General features: G+C 41.8%; 1 protein-coding gene across 1 annotated transcript; it reads right to left on the reverse strand.

Moving 5' to 3' along the window:
- Positions 1-323: 323 nt before the first annotated feature.
- LOC111903592 (uncharacterized) lies at positions 324-1703 on the reverse strand. Its single transcript, XM_023899363.3, has one exon. The coding sequence runs from the start codon at positions 1522-1524 to the stop codon at positions 463-465; it is 1062 nt and encodes a 353-aa protein (XP_023755131.1). The 5' UTR covers positions 1525-1703; the 3' UTR covers positions 324-462.
- Between the last annotated feature and the right edge of the window lie 18618 nt (positions 1704-20321).

Here is a 20321-nt window from a genome sequence, read left to right on the forward strand (position 1 = left end):
ACGATTCCATTAACTATCGAATTTAATATTCATTTGATCCATTATTGGAAAAACACGATTCCATTAATTTTATTAACTCTTTATTCCTTACTCCTTAGTAACGATTCTGTTTCCATGAAACGGAAAAAGACAACTAAAAAAATTTGTTTTTATCGTAATCTTACATGGAGTTTAATATTTTTGTAAATAAAAATTGTATTAATTATAACTAAATAATTTATGCAGTATATTATAAAAAGGTATTTATATAAAAATTAAAAAAAAAAATTATATAAAAAATTGATTCCATCCATACACCAACCAAGCAATCAAATCAAACATGATTGTAAAATGCAATAACTTGCTGTATTACTTTGCTTATTAAATTACCCAGTCAAAGTAACAGCCTCATAGATTGTAAAAAAACAAAATAGGCAAACCTTACATACATTTTGAAATCAAATTAAAACTTTTTCCATTGAATTATTCGTTTCCACAGTCTTCATAAGTGACATTGGTTTGAACGTCAATGTTGACTACATCACCTCCGCCGCCACCTCCTCCTCCTCCTCCTCCTGTAAGAGTTTGGACAAAATCCTGGCCCAGTTGTTGCATCATACCATCGACAAACCCCGCCACCATTACATTTCCTAATCCATTACCTTGATTGGCAACAGCAGGTCCCGCAGGTTGTGGTGCCATCGTGTAATTTTGACCGCCGACTTGTGCCGGTGGCTGTACGGGACGCTGGTAACCTTGTACTTGGACACCAGCGGCTACCGGAGTCTGTGGTGGTTGCCATTGAGTTTGAATACGCCCAGCACTCATGCTATGCGTGAGACCATGTCCAGCCATCGGAGCTCCACCAGCTGGAAACGACTGATGATGTTGCAGAGCCTGCGGCGGAGCACTCATGCTATGCGTGAGACCCTGTCCAGCAACCGGAGCCCCACCAGCTGAAAACGAGTGATGATGCTGCACAGCAGGAGGAGTAGGAACCTTCGCGGTGGCACACTGTAAATGAACATCAAATTCACAAGAAACACAGCGGTAGAGCCACTGGTCGCCGGAGCCAATGCGACTGCACACATCACAAGAAAACCCCAACTTTTCCCCATACGGAGAGGCAAAAGTAAGACCAAGGGGGTGGGGGTGGTTAGGATGTGTGACCCTCATGGGAGTGGAAGCACAGAGAACATGCAAATCAAAATCACAGGTATGACAATGGTAGCTGAACCGAGTTCCGTGTTGGGTGCAGGCATCACACCGGAAGAAGCCACCGGGGTAGATAGGGGTGGTGAGGAGGGAGAGAGTGTGGGCGGGGTGGGCGGGGTGGGTGATTAAGTCTGGAAACTTGGAACATGATGGATGGATGAAGAAGTTGCAGGGTGTGCATGTGTAGATGTGCTCCGGTGGAGAGATGTTGTGATTGCAGCCGGCACAGGTGGCGGAAGGGTGGTTGTGAAGGTGAAGGGAAGACGATAGTTGTAGGAGATGCGGGTGAGATGAGTGCTGGATTTGGGTGCTGTGCATCAACTTCCCCATCTTTCTCTTGTGTGATATGATGTCAATGGATAGACAAGGTCACATGGAGGAGTAAATAAAGATTATTATTGGAGGGTGGAGGAGTTGACTTTTGAGAGGTTTGGCCAAGTCAAAGTAAACTTGTACTCGTTTTGTTCGTAGAAATGGCCAATGGGAAGAGTAGAGACTATGTCGACAACTATTGCTGCATCATGGATTCGTGAACTAAAATATTATATTAATCCGTTATTATAAAAAAAAGTGGTTGACCTTTTTAGTATACAACAAAAGGCTTACATTCTTAAGAAATAGTAAAATGGTTTACGTTTGTTGTCACATCTATTTTTTGTTTTGTTGCTATTACTATTGATTTTTTTTGTTATGTAACGTGTAGTAATTTATGATATTTATCAATTATAATAAGAGGTATTAACAAAACTAACCACATAGATATTAACAAATAGCCATATGTGAAGATAAACAATGACGGAGCTTCGAGATTTTTTTGGGGTCGAAAGTATAATATATATGAAAATCGGAGAGCGGGAGGCCACATCATAAATTTTATATTTATAGGCTAAATATGTATAACCATCCCCCCCCCCCCCCCCCCCCCCCCCCCCCCCCAAGCAAGCTTCGTCCATGAAGATAACGTTAAAGAAACTAGCTAAAAATAAGTTTTTATTCAACAACGAACTTTTCGGAATGAGACATACATACCCCACTATATATATATATATATATATATATATATATATATATATATATATATATATATATATATATATATATATATATATATATATATATATATATATATATATATAAAAGAATGTGATATCCAATAGATCTGTTAGTAGTAGTATTCAGAATCATTGTTTGTTGAAGTAAATAGCCTCAGATGATGAAAAAGTTGTGTTGGTGTGGGTATGTTATGTGTATTTATATGTTTTGTTAACATTTTATCAATTTCGATAGTATAAAATAGTAAGCCACAACAGTAAATAATTGTCTGACGGACGATGATCTTGTCAGGAACATAAAGAACTTCTCTGGAATACATTTAACATCGGGTCAAATACCTAGATATCACGTAAAAGTAAATATTTCATCTTATTTTGCATTGAAAATGAGGATATGTGACTTCATGGTTGAAATCCATGTCCGAAACATGATATAGTAGTTTGGAACACAAAGAATTTGTCTGAAACACTAAGAATCGGTGTGGAACACATCTAACTAATCTGTAGCACAAAAAGCTTTTCCAAAACAAGCTTTAAGAATGTATTACGCTAACTTTTTTTACTATTATTTAAGTATGATCATGTATATGAAGTTATACTACCGACGACTTGCAAAGTTAACTTACGTCGGGAAATTCTAGCAAGGCTACAACATATACCTACATGAAATGCATTTTCCAGGGCATCCTGTTTCAGGAGATGGATTGATGTATCCATAGGGGGTTGGAAGGGCACATGTTGCTTGTCCATTACATGTTCTTCAAGGAGGTTGTTACCGATCTACTTTTCTCGATGTGGATGAACTATTATTTTCGTTAGGTGACTACGAGCTCTGCTTTGATAATAGAGCAATTTGGCTGATAATGGGTTTGTCGTTTGGTGACTATTTCACGGTTCAGTTGACGTCCATGTGGTTTCAAAACTATTAGGTTCAAAAATTTTCATGGGAGATGACAAGGAGGTTTTGAATATTCATTTATGACTTGTGGAGAATATACCCTTTGACGTATATAGATACATGTATACAATCATGTTATACCCATTTCGTAAGTGTGTTTAAATTTGTAATTCAAGAAAGTTGTGACTTGACAGTTTATATAGTCCTATTTTGATTTAGATCTTAATAATTTTTGTCTTTTGTAACATTCAAAATTTGGTATGTTTCCCCTTTAGCCCCTTAATGCAAAATCTTTATCATTTTGGTCCCTAGCTAGTACGTGGGGCGTACTCTATGAGTATGCTTAGCGTACTAGCTCATTTCTAGAATGTGGGATTCACCCACGTACGCGGGGCGTAAGTGGAGTACACATGGCATACGTAATGCAGGGACAAACCCTATTGTTTAGGGTTGTGCCCTATTTAAGCATCTTATAACAGACTTGGACACTCTATTGATCAACCTCAACTCCCCTATAACCTAAAATCAAAACCCTAGCCTCCCATAGTTTGTTTTTGAGCTTTGGAAGTAATTTTGTGTTGTTTTGTTTGTATTGAAGAAGGTGGTGCGTGGTGACCAAGCTTTGGTTGGACTTGAGGTTGTAGATCCAGAATCTTCATCAATTTTGCTAACTCCAGTATGTATAAAGTTCTTATCTTGGAACCTCTTTGTGTTGGGTTGAGATTAGGGCTTGTTTTTTAGCTTATTATGGTCTTTTGGTTGACATAATATGTAACACTCCAAATCAGGTATTACCTTGTAGCCCTTGAAGAAATCATATATTAGCATACTAGTCCCTTAAGTACATTGGGCGTACTTATGAGTACGCTTAGCGTACTATGCGTGGATAAACGAGGAGGGGCAGCACGTATGTTGGGCGTACGTGCCGGATGACCAAACCCTAATTTTCAGACTTGATGCCTATTTAAACGTCCTTAAACCCCTTGGACTAAACCCTAGAAAGCCTCCATAGCCTTAGAACGTCCTTCTACTCTAGAGAGAGCTTGTGAGACCACTTTTGAGCTTAGAAAGGGTGTTAGTGGCCATTTTTAGTGACATTCAACAAGGAGAAGTTGTCAAGGAAGCTTGGAGGGGCATTGAGCTTCAAGAATCTGCATCTAGATCACCTTGAGGAGCTTCTGGAGGTATAAAGCTTGCACCTTTCCACCTTAATCACTAGATCTAGCTAGGGTTTTCTATTTTTGACCCTTTGTTGATTTTGGATCTTCTCTTGTGAGTTAAGCAACTCCAGAGGATGGGAATGTTAGATCTGAGGTCCTTTGGTCCGTTTATAACAAAAAAAATGAAGTCTTAGTGGGTGTTTTGACCTCATGCATGGGTTAAGAACCTTAAAAAGATCTTAATGGGGGTGTTGGGAGCATATGAGACATGCAAAGGCATAAAGTTGCCAACTTTATGCCCTAGGTCTTCTTAATAAGCTTAGATCTAACTTTTGGACGTGAGGGAATCGAGTATTAAGCACTTAATGGATAAAGTGCTTAATCTGTTAGTACGTTGGGCATAACCCAGCGTACGCAACACGTAAGTCCCAAAGACCCAGTATGCTACGTGTACCAGGGTGGTACGCTAAGCATACGCACCATAGATGGGCTTGGATCTGTTTTGGGCCTTTAAACTCTTGGGCTTCAATTGGTCATTGGGCTAGGTTGTATTTTGGGGATGGTGGGCCAGTTTATCTGTTTTGGGCCGTGGATGTTATGATTGTGCCTTATAGGGCCATGAGGCCCATTAATGGTTTTTGGACATGGACTTTGGGCCCATTAACAAAGGAAATATATTTGGGCCTTTTTCGAAGGACTTGGTGTTTGGTTTTCCTTTTGATCATGTGAAGCCCTAACATTGGTTAATATTATTATTCAGCACGGGAGGTTACGGACAGTTAGGAGGGCAGTTTCGGATTCTTCGGACAGAAGCGAGTCTTCTTACCATACCCATGGGTCTAAGGCACCAAGGCCGGCCCATTATGTGATTATGGTATATGTGTTTTGTGATTTGATATGCTATGTGAGTATATGTTATTGCATGGAATACCTCGGGGGAGCTCGTGGCAATTGGATGTAAGACCGTGTGGGGGTAGCCCATGACATTCCCAGGTAAAAACCATGTGGGGTAGCCCATGACACGTTGGATGTAAGACCATGTAGGGTAGCCCATGGCATTCCCAGGTAAAGACCATGTGGAGTAGCCCATGGCACAAAGGTGTAAGACCCTAGGGGGAGCCCATGGCATCCTTATAGGTTTATGTATGCATGGCTTATGTGATATAGGTAGCTTTTATAGCTAACAGGATATGTGATATGTGTATTGTGTGTGTGGTATGCTTTGGGAAACTCACTAAGTATTAGCTTATAGGTTGTGGATTTGTTTCAGGTACTTCAGATCCCAAGGGAAGGACAAGGCGTGATGGCGCGGCGTGCACTCTCTCTCAGGCGTTTTCATGGGACACTCGGATGTTTGGAATAAAAGCTATATTTGACTTATGATTTGAAAACAATTATAATTGACAATTATAATTGATGTTGGATATGTGTTTGATTATTCAAAAATGAAAATTTTTCTTTGTAAAAATTGGTTCATTACAAGTTGGTATCAGAGCCTTGTTTTGAGGGATTCGGGCACACTCTCGGGTGTGTCAGGACTCAAACTAAGGAAATGGTAAAATTGTTTTCAAAAATAAAATGAAAAAGATTTTAAAGATAGGAAAAGATGAGAGTGCAACACGCGTGATCAGCCGAGCCAAGTAAGTAGTTTCCCAATGTGTTAGCCATGTATATTGATATTTGAGCTTTGATGATCGTATGGAACTTGCTATGTGCATGCTTTTAAATTTGTATACGGTTAGGAGCTTATAGCCTCAGAATGATTGATTTGTTATTATTTCCTGTTCCTTGTTTGGTTGTGGTCCTAGGGAAGAATCTTTTATTCGGAAGTCTATTTGATCCTTTTCTATGTATAATTTGCATGCATAAAGGCAACCTGTTATGATTGGTCTGGTTGGTATAAGTAGAGCAAATCTTAGGACAGCTTGGGATTTGATGTATGTGGTAGTTTGTGGGATATGGTTTAGTTTTGGGATGAATTGAAGTTATCAGGTAGAGCATTGGGGAAAGGTACAGGTAGGTGTGGAAGGTAGTATTGGGCCCGTACTACTAAAAGCACAAAACTTGTACCCGAACCAATGTTAGATCTGACGACTTCAAGGAGGACCGGTGTGGGAAGATCCCTTATATGGAAATTCTGATCATTGTGATTTATGACATTTATGTTCAGCATGGTGGTGACACGATTTGGAGCAGGGGGATCAGGATCAGGATCTGGATCCGGGGCTGGATCAGGCGACACTACCGATGTCATTGATAAGAGGCTACGCAAGCTTATCGCAATCGAGGTTACCAGGGGCATCTTTGACGCTATCCCAGTCATTTTTAGGACGGTCAAGGAGGGTATGACAGAGATTATGGAGGAGAGACTCAGGGCATTCAAGGTGAGATTGCTACGGGTCGGGATGGGGCCCGAATTCCCTCATCCTGGGAGTTCAAGGCGTGCGGAGGGCCAGAGTTTTTCAGGGTCAGGGACCCCATTGTTAGCTGATGCTGGGTAGTGGATATCAAAAATGCCCAGCGTACGAGTTCTTGCCCAGATGCGGTAAAGGTTAGATTTGCTTCTTGCATGCTGAGAGACAAGGCCCAAGATTGGTGGGGCGAGGTTACTAGCCAGGTAAGAGCAGCCGGGGTGGCTGAGATGACGTGGGTCGAGTTTTTCCGGCGGTTTGATTTGGAGTTCGCACCATCCATTGAGGTGCAGAGGATGGTGAGGGAGTTCCAGGAACTCCAACAGACCACCGAGACTGTGGCGGAGATCACCGCCAAGTTTCGTGAGCGAGCTTTGTTGATTCCTCAGTATGCTACTGACAAGGATATGTGAAGGACGAGATATCATTCCATGTTGAGGGATGATATCCGAGAGTTTGTGAGATTTACAGGGTGCAAAACCCTGAATGAGATGGTGGAGTAGGCCCGGGAACGGGAGATGGAGTTAGACTTTTGCGCCAAGCGGAAGCCGGAGCACGCACATGCAGCAGTTGTTCAGGCTAAGAAGCCTAAGACTTTAGACACTTCCAGCAAGGGCCAGCAGGGTTGGAGTCGGTGTGCCAAGTGCGGTAGATTGCACAGTGGGGCTTGTCGGACAACAGGGATATCAGGATGTTACTCTTGTGGTCAGTAGGACCACTTGAGCAGGGATTGCCCCAAGAAGGGCTTGATATGTTTCCACTACAACCAGACTGGCCATAAAAGGCCGACTGTCCGAGGTTGCAGGGATAGGGGAGGAACATTTGTGGTGCCTGCACCCGCCACATTGAGGATCACCGATGGCCGCCCTGCTAATGCGGATGCCCCAACGGTGAAGAGTCATGCATTTCAGCTGACTACCGAGGAGGCTCGGGTAGCACCAGACGTTGTGGCTGGTACGTTTCTATTATTCTATGTTCTTAATATTTTTATGACTTATGTGTACTTTATGCTTGTATAGGGACCTTTTTGGTCAATGGTATGTCTGCTCATGTCTTATTTGATTCGGGTGCTACCCGATCGTTCGTGTCACTTACTCTTAGCAAGAAGTTTTGGGACACGCCGGGAACTTTGGATTCCCCGCTCGAGGTAGAGATTGCAGATGATCGCATTATGAGTAATGCGAGGGTGTATCAGGAATGCATCCTGAATGTGTTAGGCGAGAGGTTTCATGTGGATCTGGTCCTGATACCGTTGCGAGGGTTGAAGGTGATTGTCAGGATGAACTGGTTGGGGGCCAATGGGGCCATGATTGATTGCGAGCGCCAGATGGTTAGGGTTCGAACCCCAAGTGGGGGAGAACTGGTTATACATGGTGAGAGGGCCTCGTAGGGGCCAACTCTCTATTTGGCTACGAGAGCTAGGAGATTTCTGCAGCAGCTGTGTACATGATTTCTAGTTTATATCTCAGATATGAGGCTTGAGACCACGATGGATGTGGGCCAGTGCTGGTAGTACAGATGTTTTGGGATGTCTTTCCCAAGGAGTTACCAAGAGTGCCTCCAGAGAGGCAGGTGGAGTTTCGCATCGATTTGGTGTTGGGTGCCGCCCCGATAGCAAGGGCACCATACCGGTTGGCACCACCCGAGATGCAGGAGTTATCTATGCAGCTCCAGGAGCTGCTAGACCGAGGGTTCATCCGTCCGAGCAGTTCCCCGTGAGGAGCACCGATCTTGTTTGTGAAAAAGAAGGATGGACCACACATGATGTGCATCGATTATAGAGAGCTGAACAAACTAACGGTGAAGAACCGCTATCCGTTGTTGAGGATCGATGATTTGTTTGATCAGCTGCAAGGTGCGACTTGGTTTTCCAAGATTGATCTTTGGTCAGGGTACCATCAGATGAGGATTCAGGATGAGGATATACCAAAGACGGATTTCAGGACTCCGGATGGGCATTATGAGTTTGTGGTGATGCTGTTTGAGCTCACCAATGCCCCAGCAACGTTCGTGGATCTCATGAACAGGGTGTGTAGGCCGATGCAAAGTTCTCCAAGTATGAATTTTGGCTGCGTGAGGTACAATTTTTGGGGCTTATCATCAATCAGGAGGGCATTTCGGTTGATCCAGCCAAGGTTGAGGCTGTGATGCGGTGGGAAGTACCGAAGAACGCATCAGAGATTTGTAGCTTCTTGGGTTTAGCGGGCTATTATCGGAGATTTATCCAGGATTTCTCCAAGATTGTTGTGTCATTGACCCACTTAACGAAGAAGAATGTGACCTTTCGATGGGGCACGGATCAGCAGATGGCTTTTGAGACCCTGAGATGGAGGTTATGCGAGGCTCCGATCCTAGTACTACCCGAGGGGTTAGACGATTTGGTGGTGTAGTGTGTCACATCGATTTCAGGGTTAGGTGTGGTGCTGATGTAGAGGGGGTACGGGATAGCTTGCGCCTTGAGGCAGTTGAAGCCTCATGAGGCGAATTACCCCACTCATGACCTGGAACTGGGGGTAGTGGTGTTTGCCCACAAGATTTGGAGGAACTATCTATATGGAGTGCGGTGCACCATTTATACTGATCACAAGAGTTTAAAGTATTTGATGGATCAGCAAAACCTCAACATGCGACAAAGGAGGTGGCTGGATGTGCTGAAGGATTATCATTGCGAGATCCTATACCATCCAAGGAAGGCCAACGTGGTGGCCGATGCGTTGAGTCGCAAGACGGCGGGGTCCCCAATTGGGAACATTTGTATGAGGATAACGGTTATTTCTCCTTTGTTGGATATAATCAAAGAGGCCCAGGTCAAGGGAGTGAAGAAAGAGAATTGGAAGATAGAGAAAATTCGAGGAGAGTATCCTTTGTTTGTTAAGGATAGTCGTGGCCTCTTGACACAGTGTGGCCGGGTGTGGGTTCCGGTTACTGGAGGAATGAGGCAGATGATATTAGAGGAGGCTCACAAGTCCAAGTTCTTTATACATCCAGGAGCTACGAAAATGTATAAGGACTTGAGACTGAGTTATTGGTGGCCCTGCATGAAGCAGGAGGTCACCTGGTTCGTAGAGCGGTGTCTGACCTGCAGGAAGGTCAAGGTCGAGCATCAGCGGCCTCATGGAAAGGTTCAGTCGCTACCCATTCCCATGTGGAGAGATCACTATGGACTTCATCACAATGTTACCGAGGATGGCAACGGGCGTGGACCCCATATGGGTGATCGTAGACAGACTGACGAAGAGTGCCAACTTCATTCCGATTTTTGAGTGTATATCCACAAAGAAGTTGGCAGATATTTATGTATGAGAGGTGGTGGCTAGGCACGGGGTGCCAGTGTCGGTAGTCTCTAATAGGGATGTTCGGTTTACATCCAGGTTTTGGAAGAAGTTCCACGATGAACTGGGCACTCAGTTACATTTTAGCACTGTACACCACCCCCAAACTGATGGCCAAAGCGAGAGGATGATCCAGACACTAGAGGACATGCTTCGAGCATGCATGTTGTATTTTGGAGGTAGTTGGGACACATACCTCCCACTAGCAGAGTTTTCGTATAATAATAGTTATCATGCAAGTATTGACCAAGCATCATTTGAGATGTTATATGGTCGGAGGTGCAGGACCCCAGTTTGTTGGATGAGGTTTGGCACCGGGTCATGGGGAGCACGGAGGTAGTGCTCAAGACTACCGGGCCGATTCAACAGGTGCGCGACCAGCTGTGGCTCGCGCAGAGCCATCAAAAAAGTTATGTTGACCGACGTCGATCGGATCTTGAATTTCAGATGGGGGATTTTGTGTTGCTGAAGGTGTCACCCTGGAAGGTAATTATCAGGTTTTAGAAGAGGGGCAAGTTGGGCACTCGGTTCATAGGACCGTTCAGGATCACGGGTCGAGTGGGCAAGGTGGCATATCGCTTGGATTTGCCGGAGGAGCTTAGCCAAATTCACAACACCTCCCACGTGTCTCAGCTTTAGAAATGTGTCACTGACGAGTCCGCAATCATTTCATTGGACGATATTCAGGTGGATGAGGGCCTAAACTACGTCGAGAGGCCGGTTGCCATCTTAGATAGGAAGACAAAGGGTCTTCGAAACAAGGAGGTGAAGCTGCTAAAGGTTCAATGGTAGCACCAAAGAGGCTCCGAATGGACTTGAGAGTCGTAGGAAGAGATGCGGGAGCATTACCTCGATCTATTCGAAGCCACGGACTTCGAGGACGATGTCTAGTTCAAGTGGGGGTGTAAGGTCCTGAAAACGAATCTTACCAGTGATCAAACAATCAAAAAGAACAAGAATTGGAGTAGAAGTAGAATAGAAACAAGCTTACACACGCTTTATAACTGAAAAACGTCGGGTACAACTTGTTTATAGTGACCGTGAGCTCTCTCGTATCAACAACTGATAATGACCTACACAACCTCTATTTATAGGCGAGTTGGGCCGGAAACAGGGTTTACGGACGTAAAGCAGTTTACGGCCGTAAACGCACTACAAGGTCGTAAACAACAAAATAACCTACTATTACGTCATAAAGACTCAAAAGAACTATTACAATTGAAAGCCTAGACCAAACCACTAACTGGACCCTTCAATATCCCCCTTGGTTTGGTGCTAACTTCACTCAATCTTTGTCGACGACCATCACGTCTGACTTCCCCATTTCCCCATTCGACATCCTTTTGTTAATGATATCGGCAACCATAGTAGTATATTCTTTAGTAGCTGGCTCAAAAATGTCTTCTGCGACCTTGATCTGATGATGGTTCGGCTGATGAATATCCCATTTCCCAAACTGAAGAAAATCTCTTTTGTCATATAAACGAATGCATCCATCTTTAAGCTTTATGACAGCAGAGGCTGTAGTTTCATCAAATACCCAGTAAAGCATAGACCGTAGAGATCGATCTGGATGATTCTGAAGAATTGGAATCTGCTTTACTTGATCGGTAGCATGCCACATCACAGATCGAACAGGTTGATTGGTTTTGGGATCAAGTACACTTGGGTATAGTTTAATAATCAAATCTGCAGTCTTCATTGAGGGAAAACCCTTAAGCACTTGATCTTCCAAGAAATGCTTGAATTGTGTAGCCTTGGGATTTTTAGAGGGATTTGTGAAAGGAGCCTTTGATAATTCTGAAAGGTCAACCCTGGTCCAGGAATGGAAGTCATGAGCATCTTTATACAGTTTTGTGTTGCCACTCTTCCATCTCACAATCCACGTATTTAAAGTGTCGTGAAAGCCCCAAGAGATAATCCCTGACCTATCACCATATACATCTCTAAAGCGATTCTCTCCAAGATCTGTAACAGTAATGTTAGGGTTGACCCCCAGGAGCATTTTGATCTGAGCTCCTTATAAAGAAAACTTGACCTTTCTCAATTGCTTTGGCCAATTTGGCATGTTTTAGAGCTACCACATTTGGAGCTTGAGCTGGATTTTATCAAATCGGTCCACAACTTGAGGAGTGTGAGCAGAAGCTGGAACAACGGTAGCATCTTGATTGGTGATATAAATTCTAGGCTCATCAATGGGCGACTTAAACTTGTCTCCAAGTTCTTCTTCCAACTTCTTCTTCAATTCGTAGTAACTTGCAGTGAGAAGACCGAAATGAGTCTAAAGATTAGTGATTTTCGTTGTCTTTAACACCTTGTCTTCTTCAAGATCAGCAACTTGAATCTTCAGCTTGGAGTTTTCAGTTAAAGGATCGGCCACCTGAATGTCAAGCTCAATATTCTTCTGATTGAGCACATTTATTTCCTTTTGAAGACCAAGAAGTATGGGATTATCTCTTCCTGGGTGACCTTCTCCGATAGAAATTCCCTTGGCTTGGGAGGAAGGCATTGAGCTTTGTTCTTGAGCCAAATGCATGGCAAGCCTCACAGAGGCAACGTCATGATCAGGACTGTGAGGAGAGAATCCAGCGGGAGTTGAAGAACCACCAGCTTCATATGTGGTGCTAGGTCCTTCATTGATAAGTCTTGATGAAACAATAGGAGTAGTGGTTGATGGTTAGGCTGGAAGACCTTGAAGTATATCAGAATCAAGAATTCCCTGTCTAGCATCACGTCTTCTTCTTTTTAGAGGAGGTTGAGAGGTCTGGTTTGTTGTATGATCACTCTGAAGTGGTTCTGTGGTAGGAGAAACAATATCAAGGGGAGGAATCCCTGACACTGTCTCCATAGGAGTTGTGTCAACCACTTGTTTGGTAGTAGGAGGCGTTGATTCCTGAATATCTTCTGTTTCCCGTATCTCCGTTGCTGGATGAGCAACATCATGGATATTGTCAAAAAACAGGTCGAAGTTTTCATTGGACAAAAGGTTTGCATTGCTCTCAAGGGAAACTGTAATATCATCCTTGTCATATCCCGTAAGGCCGAGATCATTAAATGAGTCGTTTTCACCTTCCACAACTTCTGTTTCATGCACCATGGTATCTTTACCGTAGTCGCTTTGAACACGTACTGATGTTAGATCATGTTCCTTAGCCACAACTTCATCAGGAACTGTTGTATCTTCTTCTTTCTCATGATCTGACGCCGTGATAACATCATTATCTTAATTCACCTTATCTGAATACGTAGGCTCAAAAGATAACTTGTCAGAGGATCCATGAGAATCAGAAGCTTCGTTCATTTCAGCAAATTTTCCAAACTTCACAAGTGGATACTTTCCTTGGAACACAAACTTTCCCTTGCAATTCTGCTTGATTAGCCCAACAATATGTGGACCTAGAGACTTCATATCTAAGGTATATCCTTCCTTGACCATCTCGGGGAATTGTATGTCAATGAACACTTGGATGAACCAAGGATACTATAACACCCCGAGATTCAGGTGCATTTCTTTCACCCTTATTTTTTGTCGATTGGTCATGATTAGTCCTTGAGTGGAGGGAATATAGCAAGTGAGTACGATGGGCGTACCAGAGGGGTACGCTGCGCATACTCATGCGCTTCATTTGGACGCGGAGTCGCCAAGGTACGCTGGGCGTACCCAGAGTTACGCCGGGCGTACCCGACCCAGGTGCAAAAACCCTAATCCGTCTTGTGCACTATTTAAAGAGTGCTAAGGCTCATTTCTCAGCCTCCATATCAGTGAGTGAAACCCTAAGGGAGAGCCTCCCATCGTCCTTAGTGTATGAGAGTGTTGTTAGAGCTAATTGTGCTTTGGTGACTTAGTGAAGAAGAAGGAAAGGAGCACTTGGAAGCTAAAGCTTGAGGTGCCATTTTGGATCTGAGATCTACAGAGAAAAGGGCTACACTTGGAGGTATAAAGTTCAAAACTTTCCTCTTCTTTTGGTTGTTGTTGCATGTGCCATTTCTAGGGTTAAAAACCCCAAAGGTGGAGACTTTATGAGTGTAAAGTGCTCCATGGTCCGAGATCTGTCCCTTTTCAGTGGTATTAGTGATTTAGAACCATAAAGTTTCCATCTTGGATGTTAGTTTGAGGTCATGCTTGTGTAATAAGCCTTCTAGAGTTAAAGGATGGAACATTATGGGAGTTGGTGGCTTGTTCAGCCATGCAAAGGCTTAAAGTCATCAACTTTATGGATTAAGAGGCTTAGATGTGGTCAGATCTAGAATTTGGACGTGGGTCTTAACTGTTTTAGACCTCGAAAGCTAAGGGGCTGAAGTTGGGGTGTACATCGGGCGTAATCCCAGTACGCGCCGCGTACTGGGTAGCGTTCCCCGATTCTGAGATGCAGCCGGGTACGCTCCGCGTACACATCTGGTACGCGCAGCGTAACCCGGAAAGTTGACTTTTGGTTGACTTTTAGGGTATGGTCTATTGTGGGGCCTTTTGAGTTATGAGAGGTGTAAAATGGTCTTTTTCCCTTCTGAGAGTGTCATAAGAGGACATAGTCTAGCCTTTCAGAGTTATATTAAATAGAGTATTTATTTCATATGATTAGGCGGAGGCTAAGCCAGCGTTTACTGAGTCAGAGATTTCCCGAGATACCAGAGGTGAGTCTTCTCACTATACTTTACCTAGTGTGGTAACAGAGTTATGTGACAGTGTACTATAGAGTTATATGCCAGTGTATTTGCATGTTATTTATGTGTTGTGATTTATTATGATATGTGATATGCATGATTCAAGTTACAAAGTTGGGACTTTCGGGTCCCTAGAGTTAGGGCCAGAGGGCCCACAGAGAGTTGGGGCTGGAGGGCCCTACTGAGACACACTGAGCAGAGGGTCGATAGAGTTACAACCTCGAGTGGCTATTATGTGTTAGAGTGGTATTTTGGGGAACTCACTAAGCTTATGCTTACAATGTTACGTGTTATGTGTTTCAGGTACCAGTGATGACCGCGGGAAGGCGTCGGCTTGATTCGTACACACACATGGGATTTTTTGTATTTTGAACTTGGGAGATATTTTGTGAAACAAAGACATGATACTATGACATTTTATGAATGAATGAGTTTGTAAAAATGTGTTTGAAAATGCGAAAAATTGTTTTAATTTTTACGATGTTACAAGTTGGTATCAGAGCCTTGGTTTGAGGGATTCGGGTGCACCTTCGGGCGTATCTGAACTCAAACCGAGGATTTGAGGAAATTTTGATATTAAAATAAGTTTTCAAAAGAAGAACTTACAAGACAAACAGAGCAGAGTCGTGTGTACGAACAGCCAGCGCCCGAATGGTGATTTCCCAAAATACCATTACTATAAGTGTTATAAGATATGATGTGATATGTTATATGATGAGCTATGCTATGCATGCTAAAGTAGACTAGGTATTCTTATTAGGACTAGAGTGGCCTGATATGTGATGCCTGAGTCTAGGAGTCTTGCTGCTAGGAATACTTCAGAGTGTTTAGGTAGCAGCGAGGAGGTTGTGAGAGATCTGCTAGCAAGTATCATATGATTAGAGAGAGTAGAGTACTTGGGACTTGGGAATCTGGGAGGAGGACTTGGGGTGAATCCTGATGCGGTGTGGACAGTAGTATTGGGCCCGTACTACTGAAGACACCGGGTCAGTGCACAGTCCAAGTAAGAATCCTTGGAGTACCAAGGGACAAGTAGGGTGGAGTATTCGAGTGTGAGCATACTCGAGCGAGTCCCTGATATTTATTCTTGTGTTGTATTTCAGAGAGAGGGAGATCATGGTTGGGATGCGCCACACACCAGGGACCAGCAGTACGAGTGATGAGGATATCCGTAGGATCATCCAGGAGGAGGTGGTTGCGGCCATCAAGGCAGAGATACCAGAGATGTTCGGGTCTATCAAGACCACGCTGATAGAGACATTTGATGAGAAGTACGGTGCTCTTTCTGAGGCTGCTGTTGCTGCGGCCACTGCAGCTATAGCTGCGACTAGGCCGCAGGGTGGTGATGTGTTGCTGTTCCGAGAGTTCAGCAACACAAAACCACCGGAGTTTGACGGGACCCAGGACCCGATTTCGGCGATGAGATGGATTTCAGACATAGAGGGGTGTTTCTTTACTTGTTCATCTCCAGAGCATTTGAGAGTCCGGTTCACGATGAACTAGCTTCTCTTGGGAGCGAAGGATTGGTGGAAGTTTGTGACGGCGCACTATACGCCTGTTGAGCTTGCTGTAGTGACCTGGGAGAGGTTCACTGCTATGTTCCGAGATGAGTACGTTCCCCAGGTGGAGAGGGAACGTTTGGCCCAGGAGATTCTAACCCTCAAGCAGGGTATTGAGTCTGTTATAGTGATTACGAGGATGTTCCTGTTGGATTAGTGTCTAAGTCCATAACTATTTTGGTATGTGCTTGACCCGATGGTGCATGGTCCTTTTGGGTTGCCTTCACCAAAGCAACTTGATAGGATGAATTATGGAGAGAAAGGATTAAATATGATTTATTAATATATTATGAGAATAATATATTAAAGGAGAAATCATATTGTTTAATAAATATTAGTCAATAATTAATTGGTAATTAGTTTTGTGACTAAAAGAGATTAATTAAACTTAAGGGACTGGAATTGTAATTATAAGATAATTGCAATTGGGCCATGGATTGACTTGTATTAAGGGATGGATGAATTCTATGGGGAAACCCATAAGGAAATCGTCCAAGGCCCTAATTAAAGGAGTCTATGGGTTGCTTAGGGCTTAAGCATCCAAATTAGGGTTTCCTTGTTAGATAACCCTAATAGTCTCACTATATATAGATCCCTAAAGGACCAAAAACGTGGACAAGACTTTTTCTAGGGTTTGTAGACGTTTTGGGCAGCCTCTATCCTCTCTCCTCTTCATCCTCTTGCTTATGGTGTTTGTGAGCCATTAGAGGAGTGACATTTGTGACTCTAAGCTTTCTAATGTCAATACAATGAGATTTGGGATTGTTATTGCTACATAACAATCAAGGTAATATCTTAAACCTATTATCATGTTAATATGATTACTTGAATGCTAGAATTAGGGTTTATAGTCTTGGATAACTTGCATGTACAATAGAGAAACCTAGATCCAAGCATTAGGGTTTGTATGAGCACATAGGATGTTCTTAGGACCAAAACCCATCAGTGGTATCAGAGACTAGACTGGTTTCTATTGTATTGATGCATTATATGTTTGAAAAATTCGAATTTTGTGTTTCTATAGGCTGGACTCGCCGAGTCCATAGATGAACTCGCCGAGTCCATGCCTGACTCGGCGAATCGGCTGGTCAGATGAAGGGAAAACCGGGATTTCTTGCTGTTTTTGCTTAAGGATAGTTGCCTTATCATATTAGATCAATATTAATCCGATTTATGATATATTTGACTATATTCTTGATCTAATTGAAGATATTTATCAATTAATAAGATAATTGTTTCCTTATGTGATAATTGATTAATTATTTTGATTAAATTGATAAATTGTTTCACAAGAAATCATTAAATAAATCAAATATGGATAATTATGTGATTACTTGTTAATTTAGATTATTTGTTATTTGATCCTTGTGTTATGAAAAGTTTCATATTTTCCCCTTTAGGTTTTATAGTTTAAATTTGAACCCAAAAATTTTGTTGTTTTGAAATTTAAATAGTTAAAACCCTAATGTTTTGAAAAAGGTTTCAAAACTTGCCCTCAAGTTTTGGAATTTAAATTTTGGTTAATTGTTTAATTTTGATGTATATTTAAATTCTAAACCCTAATGTTTTGAAATGTTTCAAAACTTGCCCTCAAGTTTTGGAATTTAAAAGTTGATTAAAAGTTTAATTAGGAATGTTAAATTCTAAAACCCTAGTATTGTTTTGAAAAAGTTCAAATTACACCCTTATGGTTTTATTAATTAATTAAGGTGTATAATTAAAAGAGGTTTAATAAATCCATAAAAGTTTTTGTTTACATTTTAATTGAATTAAAAGTATAATTGTTAAATTTGACCACCTAATATTTTAAAAGTGTAAAATACACCCTATACTATATATAACATTAAAAGTCTAACATTATATATATGTATGAGTAGAAGTCAGTCTTACCGTTAGTAGGCCTCATTCACGAAGCTGGTCTATAAGGGATGTTTAAGGAAATTGCCTATAAAATGGCGATTGAATGGGTATCCACTCTTACCCACCGCACTCTTGACTAGTGGAGGGTCGTTAGCCGAACGGGTAGGATAGGACGAAACCTTCCATTATAAGTATAATGAATTACTAAAGTAACTAAATGTTTTAAAAATTCCCAATCTTATTTACTTAGGCTAAAGTGAATTGATGCAATTCCATGAAATTACACTTTGTACCCTTGCGAAGACGTTAGTGGAGTGTGTGTGGTTTACCGGCACAGTAAATAGTTCTAAGCAAAGGTAGCAAAGCATGACTCAATGTTTGTCATAGTTTGGTGGAGCGTGTGCGGTTTACCGGCACATTGAATAGGTGACTGTAACATGTGAGGGCACCATGTAGTTTGCATGGTTATTCACACCCGCTTTGTGATCCTCGGCATCCCAGTCACAAATAAGAGGGGCATATCGAGATTTAAACATGCCATTGAAATGTTCAATGAATCTCAAAGATTCTAGGAGTTTTCATAGATTTAAAACTTAAATTTCTTTTTCGTTTTTCATGGTGGAAATTAGTGAATCGTCATTCACTTACCTTCAAATGTTCTGCAATTTGGGTTACGACATCCTTCTCCCGAGTTGTAGAATATTGTGTTGGGTCCAAGCCTTAGTATCTCATTTGGGTGATTTACTAAGGACTCAATCAATCAACTAACTTGAATTCGTTTTTCTCCCGTTTTGTAGATGTCAAAGTTCGAAAACTATGGTCTTCCCAAACCCCGTGGAACAAGCATTCCACATGAAGATGATATTCCACGATTTGATCGAGGAACAAGAAATCATCCTTCACTTCCTCCACCTCCTCCAATTATTCTCCCTAACCCACAAGTTCGAAGGATTGAAAAGTTCAAGCTCACTCAAGCCCTTTTGGCAAGTAAACATAAAGAAGGAAAGTCGGTGTGTGCACACGTCCTAGGGATGAAGTCACACATTGATAGGTTAAGAATGTTGGGATCCGTTGTCTGTGAGGAAATGGATGTTGATTGGGTTCTTCAGTCACTTCCTAACTCATATAGTGAGTTCGTAAGAGAGTACTATATGATGAACCGCGACGTGACCCTTATAGATCTCACCTATATGCTTATTGTTGCTGAATCAGCAATGGTTTGGCGCAATAGAAAAGCAAAGTTGATTGGTGAATCTGCCTTCAAGACCTCTATGGATATAGACAATGGCAACGAAAGACATGCTATGATCGAAAATTTTGATCATAAGAGAAAGGCAATGTCTGAAGTAGCTCCATGTCATGTTCCAAAAGAGTCAATTTGCTTTTATTGCCAAGAGAAAGGGCATTGGAGACGAAGCTGCCCCATTTACCTAAGAGATCTAAGAGATGGGAGAGTCGAAACGTATGGCTCTAATATAGGTAAAATCCATTAACTAACTCTTTTAAGCTTCTATTCTAGATTCTTAATACATAATGTGATAAGATTACAATTGATGTTTTGTAGGATCGAAGAAAAGAAAGAAAGCTTAAGGGAAGAAGTGAGCAGAATCTAACCATGAAGGAATGGATTTCGATCGCATTCTCGAAGATTAGATTCTTGAGCTACTACTTAGAGTTAGAATTAGATTGCTAAGAAAGATGTATTAGCATAGTTTTTCAATGAATCGCATTGTAAGGACAAATTATTCTGCAATAAAATAAATTTTGATTTTATATTATTTATTTATCCTTGCAATGACGTATATGAAAAATTGATGTTTGAATATTAGCAATAATGGATTTGGTTCTTATTATGTTATTTATGGAAAGTCGAGAATTTACCAAATAGGGAGAGTTTCTCATCGCCCAAGTTTCAATTGGACAGAAACTTGTAATCATGCAACTTGGTTGCACGATGAATGAGAAATTTCATATTTTGGAAATTAGACTAATTCATTGACAAAGTGTCAAGTGAAGGAATAGGAGATCGAATACACAAAGTTGCGTGTTGATCAAGTCCACCATAAGAGTAACAAAGATATTTGTCATGATTTACTAAAGATTTAGTAAATATGATTATACTTACAAGATTAAGTGTAATTCTAAATTGATTGAAAAACTTTAAATCAATAGCAGAACGAATAAGAAGAATCA

Source organism: Lactuca sativa, chromosome 8, assembly GCF_002870075.4.
Source record: "Lactuca sativa cultivar Salinas chromosome 8, Lsat_Salinas_v11, whole genome shotgun sequence".
NCBI lineage: Eukaryota > Viridiplantae > Streptophyta > Magnoliopsida > Asterales > Asteraceae > Lactuca > Lactuca sativa.